This window comes from Myotis daubentonii, chromosome 1, assembly GCF_963259705.1.
Source record: "Myotis daubentonii chromosome 1, mMyoDau2.1, whole genome shotgun sequence".
Taxonomy (NCBI): Eukaryota; Metazoa; Chordata; class Mammalia; order Chiroptera; family Vespertilionidae; genus Myotis; species Myotis daubentonii.
The window spans coordinates 35,667,588-35,694,617 of NC_081840.1; the positions used below are offsets into that span (position 1 = coordinate 35,667,588).

At 37.0% G+C, this 27,030-nt stretch overlaps 1 protein-coding gene across 8 annotated transcripts; it reads right to left on the reverse strand.

Moving 5' to 3' along the window:
- Positions 1-26,611, reverse strand: AP5M1 (adaptor related protein complex 5 subunit mu 1). 8 transcript variants are annotated; one of them, XM_059695109.1, is made up of 10 exons: positions 26,470-26,611; positions 21,710-22,355; positions 14,705-14,932; positions 13,248-13,387; positions 12,246-12,331; positions 12,034-12,152; positions 9,049-9,145; positions 6,777-6,855; positions 4,849-4,899; positions 4-4,712 (listed from the first exon to the last, which is right to left on the reverse strand). In XM_059695109.1, exons 1-9 carry the CDS (start codon positions 26,541-26,543, stop codon positions 4,872-4,874), a joined length of 1,497 nt encoding a protein of 498 aa, XP_059551092.1. In that variant the 5' UTR covers positions 26,544-26,611; the 3' UTR covers positions 4-4,712; positions 4,849-4,871. The 8 variants fall into 8 exon arrangements, 7 of the variants coding, with proteins under 7 accessions (XP_059551092.1, XP_059551091.1, XP_059551090.1 ...); XM_059695108.1 differs by having other exon boundaries at positions 4-4,734; XR_009452852.1 differs by lacking the exon at positions 9,049-9,145 and having other exon boundaries at positions 1-4,734.
- Positions 26,612-27,030: the final 419 nt, after the last annotated feature.

The window sequence follows — 27,030 nt, forward strand, 5'->3', positions numbered from 1 at the left end:
TCCTGTTAAATTCTATACTTCTATAACATGAGTTAATTTAAATTGTTCATTTTAGATATGTGAAAGCTTAAATTCTTTCTGAATTTTTAATTAACTTTCCCATTTTATAATACTTATTAAAGTGTTAGAAGTCCGATTGGCATGCATGGTTTCAACCGTTGTCTATTCTCGTTAGTTTTTATGAAGTAGCTTAAAATAATTGCTCACAAATGCTCTCTCAATTATCAAGCTGTTTCTCCAATGAACATATTATATATTCAATTACACACTCACTTCAGCAATTTCACAATTGTTTTCATATTTGCTTAATTTTCAGTTTATTATTTCTTATGCACTGTAGTTTCTAGGGGAAAAGTTACATAAAGCATTTGGAAATCCTTGGATTGCTTCTCGACCTTTTGGCTAAGAGCAGGTGTGGAGATAAACAGAAGGTATATTTAATGAGTTGTTTTTTTTTTAATGAGATACATTTGCTGGAGACAGAAATCTTTAAATAAGAAAGTATTAAGTTTGATATTTATGCATTTTGAAGACAATCGACAAACACTTAAGTTAAATGTTACTTATTCTTTTAAAATGTACAAATTATTTTTATCATCACTCACGCAATATTATAGCAGGGAGAACAGTAGGTTGAAGTTGCAACGAATATTCTTTCAACACTTCAATAAATACAATGTAAACATTCACTTTAATAATGTTTCCTTTGTTAACACCAAACTGCACTTTTCTTTGCCTCTGGCTGAGCCATGACTAGCTGAGTAGCAACAGCAGAGTGCTGAAAGAATTTTTCAATAGCAATTTGCTTGTTCTAATTTACTTTTCAAGGTTGATGATCAGGATCACTATGTTCTTGCAAAAAGATCTATTTCTATTAATGTGACCCAATCATTCTTCTTGTTCTCACCATATTTAGTTCCCCTGGCAGCTTTAAGTGAATCAGATGTAAAGCTTTTTTAGTTTGAACACAATCATCACTCATCAACAAGATTAAGAAATAGAACTCATGTAATTTAAAAATTTTACACAATGCATATTGAAAAAGTAAAGCTTATTTCAAATGTATAAATAGTCTAATTATGTAATGGGAATTAATCAAGTTATTCTCTACATCTTCAATAAATTTCAAAATAGCTAAATTTTCCCAATCTCCTTTCTGTGAGGGACTTTGTATTAGTTCCAATGTGTATAGTTCCAATATTCAAAGAGCCCTAGCTAAGTGATTTGTAAAATTCAATGATATTACTTCACACTAAATAAAACAGGCCAGGAAAAGAAACTCTTCCTTCAATCACCGGAAAATCAACAAAGTTAACAATATAAATAAAATGGATCACATTTATGCAGGCTGTGCTTCTAAAAGGGAAAAATCACCGGTTTAAAAATAAATATTGCCATTAATTATCTCTTTATAACCTGCAGAGGGCACTCAAGTCCCTTGAGAGAAAAAGTAAAAATTTTAAGAGGGAAAACAATATTCTTTTACAAAACTATCATTTAAAAAGACATTTAAAGGAAACACACACTTTGACTTTACATGTTGACGGATTATTAAAATATACAAATTTTCACATATCCAATTGGAGAAGAAATTCATCAGGTGGTTTCCATCCCAGGGCATCCGTCAATCTGTAAATGCTAAATGCTGTGCATCATATATTAGCACTACACTGCCAACAATTGTGCAGATTAGCCAGGGTCTTAGAGAAATCAACCTTGACCTCAGAGCAGCCTGCTTACAAGACAATAAACTAGTCATAGAGATATGGCCTTGCACTGCTGCAGGCTATATGTGGATAATATTATCATACCTCTAAAACAGTTGATGAAAAAAATTAGAAGCTAGCTGAAGCTCATAAAAGTTTTAATCATTTTGTAACAGTGATCTCATGAGTTCTTTGGAAATTTTTATGTTAATGAACCTCTTCATTACTATTAACTAACACTGTGTTTGGAGGAAAGATATTTGAATATTTGAATTATTTCCTCTGACATGACACTTAACATATGTACTATATATATTACATATACATACATGTACATATGATTTATACAGATTCTGATACATATTTCAAAATATATTGCAACATTTCATTAAAAATATTTACTGCATAGTTAATTATTAAAAATACTAGTTTTCTTAGCAACATAGCCAGGGGGTCCTGCCTTTCATCTTATATTTTTTCTGATCCTCAATTCTGTGATTAAGTAACCGGCTATCAAAAGATATTTCGAAAGTTTGGTTACTAAATTGAAACAGGAGAGGCTGATACCCAGGGAAGTTAGAGGTACTTCTTTGAGTCATTGTTTCAATTTAGAAATTGGGTCACAGAGACTTTGGAACAAAATAATGTATAATTATGTAAATACATAACTTGTATTGCAAACTGCTACTAGGATAATGAACAATTATAAAGCACTTAAAATGCTCTGTCTATAATAACATTAATCACTAATAATAACTTACTATTTAAAAACAAACTTTTGTTAAAGATTGTTTCTTTTTTAAGGGTCTTAAACTATATGCGGAATAGATCCGCACATTTGATATCTTGCAAGATAAATTTTGACAATGGTAAATTTTTAAAGATGAATTTTTTTGAGAAACCGTAGCACAAAATGTATCTTAAAATGTTATTCTTAAAATACTGTGCAAGATTCCAAAGAATATTTCAAAGAAAGTTATGGAAGAAGAAGTACACAGCTAAATGGAAAGGAAGGCAGAAAAATAGTAAACAATGCTGTGGAAAATGGTTAGTTTGATAATTTAAAATAATTACGTAGAAGTATTCTTGTAATGGCATCATTTACCTTTCTTTATGAACAAAAATCTTCATTCTGAAAGTGAACGCAATTATTCTTATGATGGGAACATAAGTTGTTTTCCTCAAGAAAGGACAAAGTTAACAAATAAAGCCTTGAAATCAGAAGTCTTAAGATGAATACTTGCGTATTACATGTTTCCGCAATTGGATTTACTACATAGCATGACCTTTTTAAATGGGAGGAGGGTGGGAAGAAACCATGCAATTTAATAAAACTGAAGCATTTTTCAACCTAAATTGTAGTGACTGCTTTGATTTTTGGGCTATCTCAGGGTCAATGAGTATATTCTCTAGTACATGAAACAAAACTAGAAGATATACTTAGAATGTAGTCTTTCTTCTTTTTTCAAAGCCTATGTTTCCTAAAAATCATTGTTAGACAAAGCAAAAAAGAAATGTTTGTTCTATTACGTAAGAAATAAACTTCATTTGGTATTCAATTGACTTTCTAACTTAGCAGACAGGACTTTACATCTTCAAATACTGAAAATAAATTGCATTCTTGGCCCTTGCTTTAAAAGGTTAGAGAGAATAAACGCACACCCTGGTAGTGTTCTAGTGATCTCCCTAATCTCAGTTGCACTTTGTCAGAACGAGGTAACTGGTAGTTAAGTGAAATACCCTAGATCAAAGGGGGATTAATCACCAACTGAATCCTTGCTGAATAAACCTGTCATTCAAGAAAATTATTTCCACTGAACTTAGCAGAGGATTGAAGGTATTTGCATAACAGGGACCAACGTACTTCAGCCAGGTTAAAAGGTTCAGAATTTATCCTATGTTTAGCTTTTTGCCTCCTTTTCCTTTCAGCAGCGTGGTACAATGGTTTCTAATCTGATAATACAGCCAACTATCTAAATGATGTCAGAACAGGAAAGTATTGCAAAGTTTGGATGAGGGATGGATCAATTTCACTTTCAGTAACTCCTAAATCTGATTTGTTGGAATTTAAGATGTAATCCTAAAAAAGTCCCTTAAACCTGAGGACTGTTTATTAACATCCCTTTCCTGACCTTTGTCTTAGAAACAACCGTTCTGCTGTAGCAGCAGTCCCTGCAGAGGCTCTGGATGCAAACTCGACCTCCCTCCCTCCCAGGGGTGGTGTAGGAGTCTATGAATGGCTATGAAGTGGTTTGAAATACTATAATAAAAAAAAGGAGAATATTAGCTGTTGTTATGTACAAAATTGTGTTTCGAGAGACCTTAAATTATACAATACATAAAATTTCAACTCAAATACTTGGTTGGTGTAAAACAGAATTTTATAAGACAGACTAATGTTTAATCAAGAAAACATTTTTAAACAAATAATTCTCTTAAGAACTTCTGACAGGGCTATTTACTTCAAACCTGATATTTAAATCAATTATTTTAAGAAAGTTAAAAAATGCCCACCTCTGTAAGGGCTTAAAAAAGTTTAAAAAATAGTGTTTAGAAAAGAAGGATTTCACCAAAATCATGAACCATTTTTTCTGGAGCACATTTTCAGAAATTTAACACTTTTTGTACCATTTGGATCTACTGAAGAATAATCACCTATATGATAGATAACAGATTTCATAATCATATTTTGCACTAAAAAGGAATTTAGCAATTTTGCATCTAGAGTAGGTCTGATACCATCCAAATCTTTGGAAATAGGTGCTCATATTCACTGCAAACGCAAAGCATCTTTCAAGTTAAAAAATGCAAAGAATAGTTATCAAAGAAAATGAATAAAATCCATAGTGAGATAATTTTTTAGAAAATGATTGAAGTTTTAACCCAAGAAAGGACTCTTAAGAGTGTCTTATAGCTTAGAATAAGAACATGTCAATCACGATTAAGCTTCTGGATCGGAATCCCTTTGAAATGCAGCTGTTTCTTCTTTAATTGTGGCAGCGGAGTCTGAAGAAAAGAAAGGTCCAGCCTTAAAGATGAGTAAGGAATACAAAATAGCTCAGGATTAGTTGTGGAGTTCAAAGGTCGCTAATTACACTAAGGAGTTCCCAGACACAGGGAAAACATTAAACAGGTCACCTACCAAACGGGAAGCAGACTTTGTCTTCAGAAATTATCCCGAAGTGACAGGTTTCTAGACAAAATCAAAAGCATCACAATGTGTCCAGCTGATCTCAACGGGAAGAAAACAAGAGCTGGTTTTAGTTTTGTAGCATTATGTTAGAATGGAATGGCAACAGATGGCCTTAGGTTGCCCATGGCCCCACACTTTTCCAGTCCGCCCTAGATTTTCCTCAAGTTTCTAGAAATGTCAAACCAGATTCACTGGTTTTCTGATTGCTTACAGTTTTCCCGAGGGGATTATTATACTGAATCTCTGCCTATTGACTAGATAAACGACTCATGCCTATTTTAGTATTCTTTGCTGAACATTTATACAATCAAGATGTTCAAATGGCTCCATTAATATTAACATAAATTAAATATAAGCTTTCCTTGAGTTAAAGAGGGATCAAATGACGAAAGGGGAGTCTTTTTTTTATTCTTTCAAAAGGAAGGTTTTTACTACTATGATTAAGCTAGACTAATAAGGTAAAGTTCTGATCAGGCAGTTATTCTATTTCCTGTGTTACTAGGATAATTTTGAACAGAGAACATTATGCCACAATAATGCCTTGCAAAAAATAAGAGTTTATAATGAGTAGGATTGACCTTAATTAAAAAATCACATTTCAAATCCTAAATTTATATGCAATATCCCTTCAAACTATCACAATTCCCTTTCAAGGAGTTAGCAGCTTTTTCTAAGCTTTTCCTTAAGAGACTCATTAAAAAATAGAAACTAAGATATAATTTAATTGAATACTAATCTGTAATGTGTATTTTTTCATAACACTTCTAATTCTGTTCCATGAAAAGAAACTTGACATGGATTAAGATTTGAGGATCTTGAGATTTTATCTTTTCTTGAATGGTCACTTAAAATCCAACTTGACAATGAACTGCTTTGAAAACAGAATGAGACATATAATTGTCAAGACAGGTAAAGAATAAAGAGTATGACTAGATGATTCCTGAGGAAACTAAGATAATGCTAATAAGAGAGTGATAATGACAAATTTAAAGAAAATATGCTAGATGAATTTTTACCTGAATTTATTCATTAATGAATTTAATAATAATAAAATATGAAAAAGGCAATACAATACCTAAATTTATCTTTAAAAATTTGGCTGCACACATTAAGTGATCACAAAACACCATGCTCATCTTCTGAAGATATACCACCCCTCTTACTATTCTTATTGACACCCTAAAGCAAATTGTTATTGTGGCAGATAATAAGCTTACCTGAAAAGTAACTCCAGAACAGAGATAAACACCGTAACTAGAATTATGCAGATTCTTTATAAGTCAATTGGGTAGTTCTGATTAAGAACAGTTTACCAGTTAAAGAATTTTGCTTTGTTTTCATTGGCTGTTTTTTTTTTCCTCTCAAGAGATTTACAGTTGTTTCTAATGTGGTCTCTGGCATTCTGTAACAACACAATGTACTAGCTAGAAGCTTGGTACTCAGGTTCGGGACACCAATCCATCAAGAGTGGCTGCCTGCAGGTCTGAACTGAAGAGGAACCTGAGCCTGTATCCAGGAAGCTCAGTGGAGTAAAAGGGCTGCAATCGATTAGCCACGTCTGCCGTAGGTACAGGAAGGAACATGTGGCAGGGTAACTCAGGACTAGAATCACTACTGGTTTATGCTCTGAATCATAGTTGAGAAAAATCAAAGAATAACAAAATTGGAGACATTAGTCTTGAAAGTGTTTTTTTTTTTTTTTTTTTTTGCCAAACTATGTCAGACTAAAAACATCAAACAAGAGCATTTTTATAATTAAATCATTTAATGTTTTCTCATTCATGGGTTATATGCATACACATTAAAAATAAAAGACTATGATTTAATTTAGACTATGTTACTATTGTATAAGCCTTATTTAAACATGAGATAATTACAGTAATAATGATCCATATGTTACTGGAGCAGGAGCTTTAGAATTCCAGATGTAATAGTCAGAAGAAATTAGTTTCCGGTCTGAAAAATAAAAGAAATAAATGGTCAATGTTAATAAATTGTATTAACAAAAATTCAGTAAGAGACAGATATTTTAAAGTTGTGGAATACAATTATTTAAAGGAAGGCAATACTTTGAAATATCCATTTTAATTTGACTTTTTCAAGGCATTATTATAACTCTTACCATTTCAAAAATTTGGTTTCACTAAAACATTTAAATAATCCATGTTTAAGTTTATTTTTGTCAAATTTATGCCAAAATCCCTCATTTATGTCAAATCGGCTATTTCCCCTCCTCACATTTTCCCTAAATTTTGTTTCTATGGATCATTACTTCAAGCACAAAAACAGTAAAAAATATTTACATTGGTTTCCCTTTTGTAACCTCTTTACCAAGGTCCTGATTTTGACCTTACAATTATTCTCTACCCAATGAAAGTTTCAGAGATAGAACTTTCTAAAAATGTTTTTAAAAGATTGCTTCAGTGGTTTCTTTTTTTTTTTTAATTTTATTATTATTTTTTTTATTGCTTAAAGTATTACAAAGAGTATTACATATGTCCCCTCCCCCCAACCCCCCTGACATTCCCCCGGTCTCCCCTACCCCCCAGTGGCTTGTGTCCATTGGTTATGCTTATATGCATGCATACAAGTCCTTCGGTTGATCTCTGACCCCACCTCTCGGCTTCAGTGGTTTCTCATAGTTCTGATCAAATCTAAGCTTTTTGCTTTAATAGCTTTATAACTTTGGACAAATGACAGCTCTTTTTGAAGTAACGTTTTTTGCTATGTAAAATTAAGATAATGTTCATTTGGAGCTAGACACCTGTAAATTCTTATCACACACATCACTAAATATCTAATTCTGCCTTTTCTACCTTTCTTCTTCATGCCCGTCTTCATAGTGAAAAGGATATAGTTAGGATATATTACCTTATCTTTCTATTTATTTATTTTTTCCCAGTTCGGGAACTTAGTGACACTGAGAGGCAACATAGCATATTGGGTAAGCGGCCAGGCTTCAGAGCTAGACTATGTGGGTTTGATGCCTAGATCTGCCATTTACTAGTTATGTGACTCTAATCTCTCTGTTCCGTCAACATCCTCCTCTGTAAAATGGAAATAACACATAATAGGATTATATAAAAATCAATGAGTTAACACATAAAATACTTAGAATTGTTCCTGGCATACAATAAGCAATACATGTTAGCCCTTATAATTATTATTATTATTTTTTATATTTTATTGATTTTTTACAGAGAGGAAGGGAGAGGGACAGAGAGCTAGAAACATTGATGAGAGAGAAACATCAATCAGCTGCCTCCTGCACACTCCCCACTGGGGATGTGCCCGCAACCAAGGTACATGCCCTTGACCGGAATCGAACCTGGGACCCTTGAGTCCGCAGGCCAACACTCTATCCATTGAGCCAAACCGGCCAGGGCAGCCCTTATTATTTAAGTTAACATTTTGCATTCTGTATTCCATAGATACATTCTAAAATATTGATCTGTTTGAATTTAGACGAAACCATTGGTTTGTCCAAACTGACATAACTATATTATGCCTTCACACACACACACACACACACACACACACACACACACACACACACACACCATTATGAAGACCATTCTACATATAATCATCTCTTTAAAAAACTGCCCCCAAAAAATGGTGCAGGAGAAAATAGGAAAAACCTTAAGAAGGTAAAGAATATGACATTCTAATTACATTACACAGAACTTATTATTGTCCTTAACAAGTAATTGCTTAGAATCCTGAAGTAAATAATACTATTATTTCCATTTTACAGATGCGGAAACTAAAACTTTGAAAAGTTAACTTGCCTAAAATTACACAGATAACAAACTGTCTGAGCTAGACTTAAACCCTTGTCTGTCCAACATCAAAGCCCCTATGAATAACCCCTGAATAAAAGTGTATATTATAAACAGAGCAAAATAAATCCAATTTTAAAGTCCATCTCTACACCAATTCTTGCCCATCCAGATAATTTCATAAACAGAAGAAGGCAGAGGACAATATAAAGTACACAAACTCTTACACAGAATAGGATCAGGCCAGAATTTTATAAATTGGGATTATTCCCTGATCTTTTTCAGTTACATTTTACTTTTACCTTAGGTAATAACTGTATAACATCATTTTAATTCCCTCAAGTTAGTATGAATCTATACAACTTACGTGTGCTTATTTTTGGTTTTCCTGTTGCAAAAACTTGAACTGAATGCTGATCCGCGTAACACCCAGTAAGTGTGTAATCTAAGATCCTAAAATGAAGCTAGACAAAGAAGAAAAATGTACCAAATTGAGGTGATTCTTTGGTAAAAATGAAAGATCACATTATTTTCCTTGACGCAATTTTGGGAATTCACAAAGTTCACAAATTTTAAATCACAAATATTGAAGCTGAATATTGTATGTGTGTGTGTGTGCGCATATGTATACATACATATACACACACCATTTCCCCTTTGCATTAGGGTCATTTCCTTGTAAGGCTGGCATCATGAAGTCCTTCACATATACCGGGCACTTCACTAATATGAACTCTGATCCTTACTGCAAGGTATCCTTATTGTATAAATGAGAGAACTGAAGTTCAGAGATGAAAGCAATTAAAATCCCAGCATGTAAGTAGTGGAGCTGGCACTTGAACTCAGACCTGATTACCAAGCTAATGCTCCTTCCCCTATGGTGTCTGGTGTTCTGGATATTCTCTTCTACCTCTAAGGCTATGTGGTTGTGATATATTTAGATCATAATTCTTCTACAGGCAGAAACATAGATATTCTACCAAACCACAAAAATACAATTACGAAAAGAAAAACACCAGCTTATTCTGGGGTTCAGAAGAAATGAGATGCTCTACTTAATTTTCCAGAAAAATGAACTTTATCTTTTATATAACTAAACTTAGGAATCACCCCTTCTCTCACCTATAAAACCTTTCTAAAATGTAATCCACAGGTCTCGGATTTAATTGATAATATTGTGTCATCAGTAAAAATGCCAATTATTATGTGGGATTCTAACAGCAAGGGCCATTAGTACCTTCTCTGAAAGCATAGCCCTGGGTGCCTGAGTCACAATGATATTCACATTAACCATGAAGGTTCTATATCTTACATAGCTCCAGTCCGGTTCTCTTCATCTTTGCTGCTAAAAGTTCATGATTTTTGCAACACCCTGATAACATTTTTTATACTTTTTCTTTCTTCTATCTCTCCCTTCCTTGCAAATTTCTCCCACTTCCTAACTTTCTCATTTTGATTACAAAACTAACTGATCACTTGCATAGAATGTAATTTCCAGATCTTTGCAATGTCTTTCCTGTTGCAACTCAAATTATCTCAACAATAAAGGGCTTTTAATTGCTTGTTTAGCATAATTCTGGATGCTGAAAGTTATGACACGGTTGATTTCCAAAAAGCTAGATATTATAAAAATAAGTCTATTTAGTGAACACAAATATGTAGTACATGCTTTCAATTAAACTACATCTGGTTAGGTGACTGAAATGAATAGAAAAGTCATTAATCCCTACCTTTGAAAGACATACAATGTAGTAACCAACATCCCACATTTTTTCTGAAAAATATCTGGAAGCAGAAATATTTATAATAATCCTTGAAACAAAGCTTGTGGACATAGTTGAAATTAAGAGAGAAGAAATAAATGTCACAAGTGTACTTCTGACTTCAGAAGTACTAATGCTTTTATGTATGGATTTCAATCTCTCTTCTTTGATACTATTCTATTTAGATTTTGCTGTTACTTTTGATCACCTCTCCAATTTCCTTCATTGGTTCTTCCGAATCTTTCTCCTTATTTTCTCTCTCTCTTTTTTAAAAAATCTTATTTCCACTGACTCGACTATTTCTTTTCCATGGATAACTCCTAAATCCTATATATAGTTGAGCTCCCTCCTGAGAATCCTGCTCCAAGTTTTTAGCTACCTTCTGGGTAGCTAAACACTTACACTGGGATACATTGCTATCACCAGCAACATTCATGATATGAAGCCCGCTCCCTCTCAACTTTCTCCACATCAGTATTTTCTTCTAACTACTATATTGATCCATTTATCAAATATTTATTGTGGCAGGTATTGGACTAGATGCTGGTAGTAAAACAATGAATGAATGAGACTCACATGGACTCCACTCTCTTGGAGCCTCAAGTCTTGTTTAAATTACATACGTTTTTAATAATACCATCTTTGACTTTCAAGTGCTTATTGTCTCTATATTTAATTAGTGACCAATGCTTTATGTTTATTACAACTCCTACAGCAGTCTCTTCCTTTTATTCTCATCCTTTCTCTTTCTGTGACACTACAGGAGCTCAGCATCATTAACTTACACCTTTCATCTGGAATACTAATAGAGCTAAAAAATAGTTTGTCTATGGTTATTTTTTTCTCTCACCTTCTTCACATACATTCCAGCTTAATCTTTATAAAGTATCACTTTCTGAAAGACCACTCACTCCCCTACTCAAAAAAATTATAACATTTTCTAATAAAGGAATAAAAATTAGATTGAAACCCTCTACAATCCACACCTAAACCATGTATCCAGCCTTATGTGCTACTATTGTTCCTGGCACTGGTTCCTAAGCGTGCTTTGTTATCCTTCAATCTTCTATGTTATCGCTTTAATTCATACAAACGTTAGTCTTCATGGCTTCACATTCATGCTTATCTGGGCCTCAGAGTTTTGCTTAAATTCCATTTCTACTGCAATGCTTTCCTTGACCACATTGGTCAGAAGTGCTCACTTTGTCTTTGAAATACCAAAAGCAGTTAGCACTGATCAATTGTTGACATGGATTATTGAAAATAACTCTAGGGGAAAAGGACTACATTTTACATTTTTGGTATACAAATTTCACATGTGATAATGATAGCTGGGCAGAAATAGATTAAGGTGAGGTGTTTACGTCATACTTATCTGCTTCACCTTAAAAGTTTTACAGTATTAAGTGAAAAAGAAAGTTACTAACACTAAACAAAAATAATCTCACAAAAATAAAAAAGGAACAGCACAGACAAAAAAACCCAGAGTTTTAAAAAATTACTAGAAAACATTAAAAATCAATTACGTATATGTAATTTAGAAACAAAGGAAAGGTTTCTAAGGGAGTGAGTTATTCAAATACATTTACCTTTAAATATGCTGTACCCCCAATGCAAATGTGGTCAAATGGCTGCTTCTCATGGCTCTTGGCTCCAAAAGTTACAGTTCCAGAAAGACTAATTTCCATTGATTTTGGGAACTTCTGTCCTAAAAACAAAAATTTACCAATCAAATAGCCTAAATCAAGTAGATTCTAAAGCAAATGAATGAAAAATAATCAATAAACAAAACCTGGCTCACCAATAATCCAGATCAATAAGCTTTTCTCTCGAAATACTTCGAGCTGGCCAAAACTAACTTTGTATTCCACATGTGTGATTGGACCTCTTTAAAAAAGGACACAATACAAAGAAAAAAAAAAGTCACAGATAGAACAATTTTAAGAAATCTAAGTCAAATCTTGCTACTGTTACTTAATACAAGGGAAGCATAAAAGCATTTCTATATTCAAGTTGGCAGAATAGAGTAGAACAAATGATATTATATCTCAAAAAATGCCAGAAGCACAATAAACATTTTGGTGATGACATATATTTCATTATTCTAAAGATAAATATAAAATCATATAGAATATATTACTAGTCACAAAGATTGACATAACATTAAAACTATAATTTTAATATACATTTAGATACACTTTGCAAAGAACTATGCTGCAGAACGAGTTTAAAAGTAGAATGATGAGGAAGTACAGTTGACCCTTGATTAACATAGGTCCCTACACAGTTCAAACCTGTGTTGTCCACAGGTCAACCTTTTCAATCTTATAGTTGGGAATCCGTAGGTGTGGAGGGTCAAGTGTTGATAAGTTTTTGAGGAGCCAAAAGTTATACATGGGTTTTCCACTGCGCAGGGTTGGTGGCCCAACCCTCAATTGTATATGAGTCAACTGTAATCTTATGATATGATTGATTTAATTCACCAGATAGTTGATTGCAAGGCATGACTTATATAGAGTAGAGAGAAATTGCTAGAAATAAAGCCAGGAGTGAAACAATCTCTGAGAAAGCTATGCTGGCTTATGTTTATATTTATTAGCATGTTTAACCAGAAAAATAAAGACACATTTAAAGGTAGAGATTATTTCTATCACTATGCTTTGGTTCAGAATCAGCATTCATTTGAATAGTATTAAAAAAATCTTATAAGTAAGGTTAAAAACAAAGACAGGTAATTCACTGTAGGGCAGTGGAAATGTACTAGGAAGGCAGAAATCATGGCATCATGTTATTTTATTCCTACCTATTGTAAAATGGTATATGAGCTTCACAGAATTCAAAATTATTTTTCACACTTTCATGAAGTTTTAAATTAACTGTTATTTTTAGTTGTACTTCTTCCTCTTTCATTTGATAAAAGCCTAAAATTGGTGGGACAGGAACCTGGAAATAAACATATACAAACTTTTACATAATTGTCAGGTTAATGTGTCTAAAATATCAATGGCAATTGAGAAAAAAGTCTTGCAGTAATATACTCATTATTTAAAGATACATCTTTAATGACTAGTGGGTTACTCCAAGTTGCTTGGATAATAATAGATGAAGCTACATTCATTGTAAAGGCAAAGATTCTTCCATCTCTTTTTGTTTCCAGAGATGAGAAAGGTGCCTGACAAAGGCGTGCAATTCATTTTTACATTCTTTTTCCTACTCTTGCTCACCCAGGTTCCCCTCTTTCGGGTTCTCTACGACCTGCCATTTAGGACAGGCAGTGCCACTCTGCCCACAGTTCCTGTTGCCCCATTTGTATACTGTGACACCACACCCCACATCCAGCTCAGCAGTAGCTTACTAAATTGGTTATCAATAACTGATTGAAAGTGAGACAATCTGTAAGCTGGGGTGAGCCCATCAATATTTCTAGTACATCTGAAGAAATAGGAAGGACCTACTTTTACAGTACACATTCTAGTACTGGAGGACATATGCAAGCTGAGAAAGCTAGGTGGAAGAGGAGACTGAGAAGAAGAGATGCACAGTGTAGACCTTGAGTATAGAGTGCTTTTAATTTTAATTTCTGATTCTAGTTTCAGTAAAGCCTGGGTCTACTTCCTATCCTTGAATGACAATGAGATTGCCTCTTGTCTTCTCAAAGTAAATTCAGTTTACTGAAGCTAGCTTGAGTAGGCTTTTCTAAACCACTGATTCACAATTACAAGAAACAAATGGTAAAGTAGGTTTTGGAGTCTGGAAAATTTGGGTTCAAATCTAAGCTCTGCTACTTATCAGTTATATGACCTTCAACAAGCCATTGACCTTCTCTGAGACTCTCCTCTTCTGTAAAGTGGCGATAAAAATACAAGGGTTTTGAAAGTGTTAGAGAACATACATGTAAAGTGCCTAGGACAATGTCTGACACAGCAGTTTTTCAATAAGCAATAAACAGCTACTAATAATATTATATATTTGTAACCACAGCTGCCTAGGATTAAAGGCATTTTTACATGTTCATGGTTCAAACCATAATTATACCAAGATCTTCCCTATGACCATAAACTCCTTATTTGGGAACATTAAAAAAAATTCCATGACTTTGAAAACATTAAGTGCTGTTACAGACACCAGAGATGATAAACATTTTATTCAAAGAACTGAATCTTCATTTTCATTCATCTGGTAAATAACTCATGAAAAGTTCTCCTTTGGACCAAATGTATGAATGATCTGCAAAGTCTCAACTTTTTCAAGGTTGTTTACCTGGGAAGTGTAGTAGCACAAGTTGAATGATTCTAAAGGTGGAGTGAATGGAAATTTGTAAGGTCCACTAAATGCAGAATCATCCATTGCATCAATGCTACTAGAAGTCAGAATGGCAGAGTCAAGAGAAGTCACACAAGGATGGACTAGAATATCCTGAAGTGGAGATCCATTGGTGGGGAGACTCAAGCTGATGGTAACATTTGGCATGATTCCTTCTAAATCACACTGTAATACAAAAGGAAAATTATTACCAAGATCTTAGAAGCAAACATCTTCCGGGCAAGGCTTTTCAGAATTTATCTGAGTCATTTTCCACAACTTACTTACTTTTCTCTTAAGACATTGTTCTCTTTGCTGTCTGTTCTCCTTAATAGTGTTATCATGCTCTCAGACACCCAAGCCAGAGACTAGGAGAACCTTCCTGGAATCCTCTGCTTACATTTTCAACCCTTAAAAAGCTATATTAAACCCAGTGACTTCTCTCCATTCTTGTTGCAAACACATTGGTATAGGACCTTGCAATTTTGGTCATAGTCTTCTAAATGTATTTAGATTTGTTTTCCTCTAATCAATCCACCCTCCATTAGTGTTGTTATCTTAATGAAACATAATTTTAATTATACTGTATCCATGCTCAAAACCTTTCAGTAGTTGCCTCTCAGTTTTGTATTACTTTGAAAGCCTTTCATTGTTTGGCTTCCACCTACATCTTCAATCATTTTCTACCCTGCAACTAATGCTGCAGACATGATGAATACAAGGGAATTTCCTTGAATAAGTCATATATTCATAATACGTCATAATATCCTATACCTCCATGCTTTTTATGTGCTATTCCCTCCAGCTACAATCTTTTCTCTTTGTAACCTCAGTTCATGTGATACTTTGTGTGAGGCTTTACATTCTGTATTGTCAGCTCCACAGCCTACCTCTGCAATATAGAGAAGCCCAAGATCTTTTTTCCTATGTGTTATTGGTTAGTTTGCCAATGAGAGGTAATGAGAGACTTGGAAGGTAGAGGGGAAAGGGAAGTCACTATTCTAGGAAGGTCATGGAAGCTAGATTCGACAGCTTCACAGACCTCTGTTTTCTTTACATCCTTAGTGTCTAGCACATTGCTACGCACATGAGACACCAAAAAAAAAAAAAATGTTTGCTGAATGGATATAGTTTTCTAATTATGGAGCCTACGTTTGTTTTCCATTTTAATCTGAAATATTTCACCTTTTTCGTTTTATCTATTGACATATATATATATATATATATATATATAAATTGAAGAATATATGTGCTATAAATGTAAGTACTTAGAGACTAGGCAGGCATATAAACAGCACCATGCATAACTACTGTCTTATAAAGGTCTTTCAGTGACAGTTACAATAATATCAATCACATTTGAAAATAAAAATGCCATATACTCTTACTATAAAACTGAAAAATATTTTAGTGTTTTAACTTCTACACCATGTCATTTCATCTCCATATATAAATTAGCAAGAAAAAAGGTTTTGTTTTTTGACAGATATTTATAAAAATAACAAAATATGCAAATATTAATAGCAAATACTATTATAATTTTAAAGCAGTCAATTTATATTTCTTTAATTAGCTTCTAACATTCTTACAGGGATCAAGAAAATGCAGCCATTATGGAAACCACCAACAAATTATCTGCTTCCTAAGCATTTAAAATACCAGATCACCAGTCATTTACTATAGAATGAGGACATCCATTTTAGAAGAAATTTATGTACTACTCTTTAAACCAATCTGGCATATGTAAATGTGGACTTTTAACTAGAAATTATAAAACAGAAGAGTCTAGGAACTTACTTGATTTTAAAAATAAAAAAAAATTTAAGAATTAAGATTTTTCCAAAGACATGGAAAATTAGTGGTAAAGTGGGGGCTAGAACTTTAGTCCACTGGTTTTTGGTTATCTACTAGTACAGTGGGGCCTTGACTTACGAGTGTCCCGACTAACGAGTTTTTTGAGATACGAGCCGTCTCTCGGCCGATATTTTGCTTTGAGTTGCGAGCTAAAATTCGGGTTATGAGCCAGCTTCGGATACCCCACTGCTAGTTGGCGCAGCAAATGTCACAGTGAACGCCACAACATCAGCACAGCATCACGTGTCTCACTCGTTCACTTTATGATTTGACATATGAGTAATTTGAGTTACGAGCTCCATCACGGAACGATCGTAAGTCAAGGCCCCACTGTACTGAGATAAAATGAGGATAATTACTTCCATTTACAATAGGCTTCACAATAAAACTTTGTATCCTAAGCTTCTGAAGTACTTAAAAAATGTTTGGCTAACAGATATACTATTTACATACAAGTTTAAAGAAACATTTAATATGTGGGTTAAAGTAGAGCCCTACTCTTTTTACTTTTAGAAGAAAGTTTTTTGAAGAAGAAAGTTTTCCATAACTTGTATCAGACAAAAAAATAGAAATCGACCCAAAATTCCAATACACAATAAACTAGGGTCAGCTTATTAATGAGCTGAGACATTTAAACACCATAGTATTAATTAGTAGTAAATTATATATAACACTAGAGGCCCAATGCACAAAATTCATGCAAGGGGCTCTGCCCTCACAGCCCCAGTTTCATGTGGAAGGTCATCCAGAAGGTCACCTGGACAGTTGTTCTGCTGTTTGGTCTAATTAGTATATTAGCTCTTTATTAAATAGGACTAGAGGCCCGGTGCACGAAATTTGTGCACGGGGTCGGGGAGGAATCCCTCAGCCTGACCTGCACCCTCTCCAATCCGGGAGCTGCAGTCTGGCCTCCCTCTGTAGGAGGCGACCGGGCTGATCAGGGGAAGGCGCCGCCCCCATCACCCCACTGCTGCTGCCACTGCTGGCCGCCGCAGCCACCAAGGTGTTTTCATCAACATGGACTCCAGTCCCTTCACCACAAAAAAATGACAACTTTCTTTAGGCATTTTCAAGATGTCTCTTTCATAGGATATGACATTTCTTTCTTTCTTTTATCCTCATCTGAGGATATTTTTCCATTTATTTTCGAGAGCGTAGAAGAGGGAAAGGCCTCACCACGCATGCAGTCTCCTCCCGCCCACCTGCTCGTGCAGCCTCCTCCTGAGCGGTCATGATGTTACAGTGTCCCGGACAATTTGCATATTACCTCTATGTATACACTAGAGGCCCAATGCACAAAATTCGTGCAAGAGTAGGCCTTCCTTCCCCCGGGTGCCGGCATTGGTTTCCCTTTATCACCCGGGACCCAGGCTTCCTTCGCAGCCCCGGCTTTGTCTGGAAGGTCGTCCAGTCTAATTAGCATTTATTATTACGCTTTTATTATTATAGATAAATAGTTACTACAGGCCCAGCACACAATTGAAATCGCGCGAGGAGGCACTCCGGAGGGTGCCGGGACCTGTGTCTGACCCTCGTAGCACCGGCCACCATGTTGTGTCAGCTGGGGTGGGGGTGTGCTCCAAGCTGCGAGGCCATTCGGAGCAGGCCCCGGTCGCTGCATTGTATCTGCTGGGGTGGGGGCAGGCGCTCCTATGTGTTGTGTCTCAGCTCCAGCCCGCCCCCAGACCCAGCCTCTACATGTGTTGTGTCTCCACTCTGGCCCGCCCCCAACCCCAGCCTCCCCACGGCCACTGGGGTGGGGGCAGAACACAGTCCCCTCCCACCCATCTGTGCACGCAGCTCCTCCTGAGCGGTCATGATGCTTGACTAATTAGCATATTCCCTATTTAACAGGTAGATTCCCTATTTATTGTCACAGAAATATAAGAAAAAAGACTTCAACTGTGTTAAGACTTACAAATAACATAACCCACGAACACCTCAACATTGGAGCTATTTATACTTCTGATAAACTTAATAACTGCTGTGTATTTTTGATCATGATGAAAGTGAGTTTAAAAACATATATTCATAAATCACTTTAAGGTTAAAAGGAAAAAAAGGAAGACCCAATTTGTCCCAGGACCGTTCTACTTCTCTATTCTTAAAATCTACTTTTAGCTATAGGATTTGTACATAACCATTCAATATTAAGTTTGATATATAAAAAAGTTTATATTCGTAAGTACAGAGAATAAAGGAAAATAGAAAAATAAAGGTATCTGAGAATATTAATATCCACTTGTAAAAATTGTACTTGGAGGTTTTTATTTTAGATCATTATTCAACATGGTACTGATCACTGCTATCTATTATTACTTCTGTTGACTTTTCCTACTTTCTAACCAGAGAACCCCCATATTAACTCATTGACTTGTTTAAATAAATTAAGAGCCTTTCAAAATAGCTTTAGATATTAAATTCAAGGTTTGTCAATTTCACCTCTTCTAGGGAAAATGGTAAACAGATATGGTGGTTTTAAAATATTTTCACAAATTATTTGACTCTTTTTAAAAGGTGAAGCCTAATTCCAGTCCCCTTGAATGCAGACCAGATTTAGTGACCTGTTACTAAACAACCGAAAATGGTGGAAGTGAAGCTATCTAACCTCTCAGCTTTGGTAATAAAAAATATAGCTTCTACTTGTGCCCCGTGTCTGTCTCTTGTCTAATCATTTGATCTACAGAAAACTAGTCACTAAGTTGTGAGGACATTCTTAAGCACCATGTTGAAAAGTCCACATGGACAGGAACTAAGACCTCCCACCATTAGCCAGTCATGTGAGTGAGCTACCTTGCAAGTAGGTCTTCCAGCCCCAATCAAACCTTCAGGTGACTACTGCTCCAGCTGACATCTAGACTGTAATCTCATGAGAGACTCCACACCAGAAGTTCCAACTAAGTTGCTCCTGAAATCCTGATCCACAGAAATGATAATAAATGTTCTTTGTTGGGAAAATGGGGCAATTCATTACTGTAGCAAGATATAACTAAATAAGGAATGCAAAAAGATAATTTTACCAAATATGATATGAATTTAACATCTAGTGACTGCTGTTTATGATAAAAAAATCAACAATCTATAATCATCCTATCTAATAAAAGAGAAACATGGTAATTAGCGTACGACCGCTACCATTCCCATTGGCTAATCAGGGCAATATGCAAATTAACTGCAAGGCAAGATGGCGGCCGGCAACCAGGCAGCTTAAAGCGAACATGAGGCTTGCTTGCTTCAGTGACGGAGGACTCTGACGTTCCCTGCCTGCCGCTGCCAGCCTCTGAGCTGCAACTCTAAGCAACTATGTTACAAATACAGAAGCTAAACAAAACCCCAGAAACCTGCTTTAGTCCGTCCGGCTTCAGCCAGCAGGATCGCAACATTGTTTCAAATACAGAAGGTAAACAAAGGCCAGAAACCTGCTTTCAGCAGCGGAGGCCTAAGAGCTGGAGCCAAGCCTCAAAGCTAAAGCTGACCCAGAATAAAAAAGTAAAAGAAAAAAAGGAGCGGTTGGGAGCTTCAGTCACCCACCAGCCTGAAAACAGCCCTCAGCCCCTCACCCAGTCTGGCCAGGCACCCCAGCGGGGACCCCCACCCTGAAGGGTGTGTGACCAGCTGCAAACAGCCATCATCCCCTCACCCAGGCTGGCCAGGCACCCCAGTGGTGACCCCCACCCTGATCCGGGACACCCTTCAGGGCAAACCAGCCAGCCCCCACCCATGCACCAGGACTCTATTCTATATAGTAAAAGGGTAATATGCCTCCCAGCACCGGGATCAGCGGAGCCGCGAGGTCTCCCGGCACCGGGATCAGCATGACAGGGGGCAGCGCCCAAACCCCCTGATCGCCCTGCAGCTCTGTGTGTGACCGGGGGGGGGGGGGGGGGGTGGCGGGGGGGGGGGGGCGGCCACAACCTCCCTATCTACCCTGCTCTGTTCGTGACAGGGGAAGGTGCCCCAACCCCTGATCAGCCCTGCTCTGTGCCTGATAGGGGGAGCTTCCCAACCCCCTGATCACCCTGCTGTGTGTGTGACGGGGTAGAGCCATAACCTCCCCATTGGCCCTGCCCTGAGTGTGAGTGTGGTGGTGCCCCAAACCCCTGATAGGCCCTGCTCTGTGGGTGATAGAGGGCGGCACCCCAACCCCCACCCCACGGGCCCTGCTCTGTGTGTGATGGGGTAGAGCCATAATCTCCCCATTGGCCCTGCCCTGAGTGTGACAGTGGCAGCGCCCCAACCCCTGATCGGCCCTGCTCTGTGGGTGATAGAGGGTGGCGCCCCAACCCCCTGATCAGCCCTGCTCTGTGTGTGACAGGGGGCAGTGCCCCAACTCCCCTATCGGCCCTACTCTGTGCGTGACAGGGGGGAGCTCCCCAACTCCCTGATGGGCCCTGCTCTGTGTGTGACAGGGGGCAGCGCCCCAACCCCCTGATTGGCCCTGCTCTGTGCGTGACAGGTACGGAGCCCCAAACCCCCTGATGGGCCCTGCTCTGTGAGTGACAGGGGGCAGCGCCCCAACCCCCTGATTGGCCCTGCTCTGTGCGTGACAGGGCGTGGCACCGCAACCTCCCCATCGACCCTGCCTTGAGTGTGACAGGGGGCGGTGCCCCAACCCCCCAATCGGCCCTACCCTGAGCGTGACTGAGGGTGGCATTGCAACCTCCCAATCCGCCCTGCTCTGTGCATGACAGGGGGCAGAGCCCCTACTCCCCAATTGGCCCTGCTCTGAGCCCGACCAGGGGCTGCACCTAGGGATTGGGCCTGCCCTCTGGCACCCGGGAGCAGGCCTAAGCCAGCAGGGCGTTATCTCCAGAGGGGTCCCAGACTGCGAGAGGGCACAGGCCGGGCTGAGGGACCAAATTTTTGTGCACTGGGCCTCTAGTCTATAATAATGGCATAATATGCTAATTAGACCGGACAGCCAAATGACTTTCCGGATGAAGCTGGGGCTACAAGGGCCAAGGGAGCAGCTGCAAGGGCCAAGCCCCTTGCACAAATTTCGTGCATTGGGCCTCTAGTGTCATGTAACAATGTAAACTAAAATTAGTAAATTTTACTTTTCTCTATAGGTGTAAATGGTATAAAACAAGTTCCAGAGAAAAATCTCACCTTGCAAGTGACAGTTCCAACTACTTGCCATGTATCTGCTATATCCTGTTTATCATATTGCATAGATTTTACTTTTTCAGTGATAGAAATAGAAACTTGTGGTTTTCCTTTGTATGTTCCAGCTTTCCAGGCTGGCTGCTTTTGTGGATGAGTCACAGAAGCAAAACTGATACTATCCAATGAATTCTGTAAGTTGGCATCTAGTAAAGTTCCAAATGGACAAGCCTGTAGAAGCAAGTCAGGCAATTGGCTCAGTTTTGTATTTAGCTCAGTATCAATTTTTTGACTTGAGTAAAGAAAATCCTGTATCCCAAAAAGAAGTTCAAAGCCTTGTGAAATTGCACTAATGCTAATTAGTGCTGGACGAGGGGATAAAGTTTGTTCAACTAGTGGAACACAAGCATATACTATGCCATTCTTCAGAAAAGCAACAACTGGCCAGAGTTCTTCACCTCCTACTTTAAGTGCGTACACAGATGTTTTATTGATGTGAGAACAGCTATCACGACTCTCCATGAAGTCTCTATCTTCATCCAATAATCTAAGTTCAAAGAGTAATGATTTAAGAAAGGGACCATCTTCAGGGATAGGCACATAGCTTGTTCCATTGAAGACTTTGGCTCGTTTTTCAACAGTTGGATACCGTCTGCAGTATGGAAACAAAAACATTAAAAATTATTCTTCCAAGTAAAATAAAAATGGAAGAATCCAAAAGCAAAACACAAACTAAAAACTGAAGGTAAATAGTAATAACAAAATACAAAGTAACACATACATACACACCCACGAAAACCATAACCAAAAATAATTTATATTGCTTGTTAAGTTCTGATTGTAGTAACTAACTGTTGCATAGTTGGTATATTATCTCAAATGATAAAGTATCATTATCTACTGCTAAACATAATTTAATAATTTTTATTAAATAGGTAGAGAATATAGTTCTAATTTGAAATCCTAGTTTCTTGGCCATTGAAATTCCCACTTGGTAGGCAAGGAATGTATACCTGGACACATTTTAGGTGTCAATAAGAACTTTACTTTCTGATACCGTCATAGTAGAGTAGGATCAAAAGAAGTGGTTTGATTTAACCCTCTACAATTTTTAGTTCATTAGTTGAGATGATACAATTACAAGAGGATTGTTCTATTCTATTTAACCTATAGTGAATAACTGGTACCCCAAGTTTTCTTGCCAACCCCTAAAAAAATATATGAGCATTTTAGTAATAATGGTTTACCTCTCTGGCCCTTGAAGATAGTATGAGGTAATAAAAAAAAAATCTGAATAATCCTTTATGATTTGCATGCTTTAGGCTGAATGGTAAGTCACCAATTCATCCCTTTTTTGGGGGAATCAGAATAGAAGGTGCTTCTGTTCATTTATAGAAATGTTAGATCATATTTTCTTAGTTCAAAAAATATGTGCTTTCCCTAGTCCTTACCTTCCCACAATCCAAACAAAATCAACCTCTTGGTTATTAAATTCTGTGTAAATTACCTAACTTACCCAAGTCTTTTTTCTTATTAGTAAAATAAAGAGGTGGCTAAAGAACATACCAGTAATTCTCATCAAGGATCAAGAACATACCTTGGCCAAAATAATTTTTTTTCACTAAATGTACTAATAAAACATTGATGTTTACTAATATTGTTTAAAAAGAAAAACAATGTATTCAAATTTATCAGTGTATTGGTGATCCTTATTCATTTACATTCTGATGCATTTTCTTGGTTGAGAAAGGGAAAGAATCAGTTAGCATTCCAGTAATGTAGTTGTAGGTGGATGCCTTTTCTTTCTCCGAGTCTCTGGATAAGAACAGTTGAGAACTTTGGACTAAATTCTACCACTACACATAATTTAATAGTTAATTAAACTATTAGAACAGTGTCTTACAATCTAGTTACTTAAAGGATAATCAAAGTTCTTAAATGCAAGAATCTAATGACTGAATGTAAACTAAGAAGTTAATCTGGGACTTTTACAATGCTTCAATGCATGCTCAATAAATATTTTTGTTGGATGATTCAGCTTGCCATTTTGGATTTATTCTAGGCCTTTTCTAAAATAGGACTCACACCTTGAGTGGCCCTACAACTGAGGTACAATAACTACCTCAGCCAGACTTAACCTGATACTATTACTAGTATCTATCCGGGCAGCAAACTTCTAAAACAGAATCTAAATCAAGTTGCTTTTGTGGGGAAAAAGTAGTTAGGCACAGGAAAGATCATTTCTTTTTTTAAGTATTAAATTATGGCCATTATTGTTTGGTATATATGTGGGTAATATGCTAGAGCATATCTGTTTAGCCCTACCACTGGTCCCAACAAGTCAGAAAACTGAAATAATAAAACTTAACTAATTCGGTCAACAATACAGAATAAGTGACAAATGAATTATTTGAACCGAACTTGCTGCTTCCATAAAGATGTTGAAGCGCTCAACCAAACATATCTGAATTTTTCTTCTGAAATATTCTGAGTTCAGCGGAAAAAAATTCTAAAAACAAACATGACTTCTTCAAGGAAGTTATTTTTGTAAGCAGGTAAAAATCTTACCTCTATGAGATATTGAGATAAGCTACAAAGCCATAGTTACAAATACAGTATGGTATTGGTACAATAACAGACAAATAACAGAACTGAGACAGACCAATGGTTATATGGGAAACATAATAAACTATCAAATAGCTCCACAAATCAATGGAGAGAATATGTATTGTTTGGAAGACAATGTTGGAAAACTGGCCCACTGTATAGAGAAAAACAAAATGGGATTCCTATATTAACACCATATCCAAAGATGAAAGATGGATAGATTAAAGATGTAAATTTAACAAATAAAATGATAAAGAGAAGATAATGTACAGAGATAGCCTGCGAAGTACTATTTTGCTTGCAATAAACAGTGATTTCTGTTTAATCAAGGACAGCATTAAGTTCATTAGCAATAAGTGAAGAGAAAATATCTGTAATAGCTAAAATAATGACATAAGACTATATTTCAAGAATACACAATTAACTCCTGCACATTAACAGAAAAAACCCAGCAAGTCTCAAAGAAAAAAAATGAACAAAGGATATCTATAGGCAAGTCACAGAAGAGGAAACCGAAAGGGTTAACAATCATGCTACACAGAGAAAATCAAATGAAAATAAAATACTATTGTGGCAAAAACTGATTAGGAAAGAAAGGAGATACAGGAACCTTCACTCACGGCTAGTGAGAGGGTAGACTGGAGAAAGTATTATGAAGAGTCAATCATTTGGCAATATTTAGTCAAATCAGCATAGATATGCCCCATACACATTTTGAGACTATCTACTACAGCACTGTTCTAATGACAGAGTTGGAGGCAACCTGGGATACATCACTCCTGAAGAGGATTGGTAAATATTAAAGGTGTAAACCATGGATTACTACAGAGCAAGTAGAAATAATGATTTAGACCTGCACTGTCCAATATAGTAGCCATTAGCCATATGTGATTAAACATAAAGTTAAACAATATTGAATTCCTCAGTTGCAATAACCACATTTCAAAAGCTGCATGTGGTTAGCACAGATTTAGAACATTTCCCATGTCCATCACTGCAGAAAATTCTATTGAACAGTGCTGCTCTAGATGAATACAAAATAATGCTGAGAAATCTGAATGGGAATGAAGTCGAAGGAACAATGATGTAATTTGAAAAATGAATACACAAACACACAAATACAAAGATAGCAACAAAGATATGTTACCTATGAGGCAAGAAGAATGGCAGAAATAAAGATACCCAAGAGAATATATAAATAAAACGAGGAGTACTTTGGATAGAACAATGAGGCTGATAAACCACACTAGCGAATATTATTATCACCCTTACTTGAGGTAAAACAACAAAAAGTCTGTATTGGGGGCAAATGGTAAACTCCAACTTGATGCCCTTAGTAACAAAAATTATTTAGGTTGCAAAGCGGGAATTTTTCATGTCCACATTGCCAACCACTTTTCATTTAAAATTACACTCATCTTTATTTGCTTCAATCTCACTCAGCTCTGCTACTTCACTACAGAGCTTTCCTCAGAGAAGAATGAATTTGTTGGCAATACATAAACTGTCAATAGCCACTGAGAATAAAAGGTGAAACAGATTATTCAATTGCCACCCATATTTTATGAAGTTATTATATAGTACCCTTCACAGTTATTTTGATACACGTGGCAAATTTTAGAAATAAAACCGGATCAGCTTACACCATCTAAGAAAAAGTGAATACAATGTAATTTGGTCCTTCTTCAATTTTCTTCAACCATTAGGAGTTAAACTATCTGAAATTTTCTAGGAATGAAACATGCTAAGATGAAAATAACAGTCTAATACTGCTCAGCAAGGATTTTCCAGAAGAATGAGTTAAAATCTCATTGACTGATTTTTAGTAGTGAAAGAAAAAAATTTAAACACGTGTAGTGCTCAGTAAGTTTCTTTCCGTTCATCTCTGTATCAATACTAAAGCAGGTGCAGTAATTTTAGACGTAGTACTTCTAAATAACACTACCAGAAAACACACAATACTTAATATGTGCCAGGCAGCAACTCATTTAATTCTCACAACACGATGAGTTAGTTATTAAAAGACTCATTGAACAGGTGAAATAGAGGTTACGTAACTCGCACTAGGTTTCGGATCAGCGATACACTGCATCACAACACTGTGCTCCATGACCCATTCCTCGGACGGATCATCCCGGAGGATTCAGCCTTGCATTTACCTGGAGAATCTGACCGTGCCACCAAGTGGAGTTCCGGGTTCGTGGCTGATGAGCCACACTGCTCGCTGAGCCATGCTAAGCCACTAGTGCTTCAATGCACCCCGAAGGCCGCCACGGAGGAAGAGCACAGACCGTCTTTCTCGGATGGATTCTTAACAGAAGCCCGAGGTTCATTCATCCGAGCTGCCTTCTGCCCCACCACGAACAGGTGTGGCTCAGAGGGAAGCTAGCGCCTTCAGAAGTGACGAAAGCCTCTGAGTCCGTCCTGGCCAACACAGGCCACAAAAGACTTCAGCGAATCCGTACCTGGAATCTCGAGAACTTATGCTTCCCCAGCAACCCTAGCACTTGCTTCCTCTACGTCCCACTTCCGGGATGGTGGCCCACCAGGATCAAGATTCCTCACTCGCCCAGCGACGCGCCTCTCCGCGGTTCGCCGGCTGCGCGCCCCTCCCGACTGCCGAGCCGGCGCGCGCAGCTCCACTTCCGGCGTCGAGGCGGTGACAATGGGAGCGGCGCGGGCGGCGCCAGGAGGCAGCTGACAGGCGTCTGCGGCTTCGC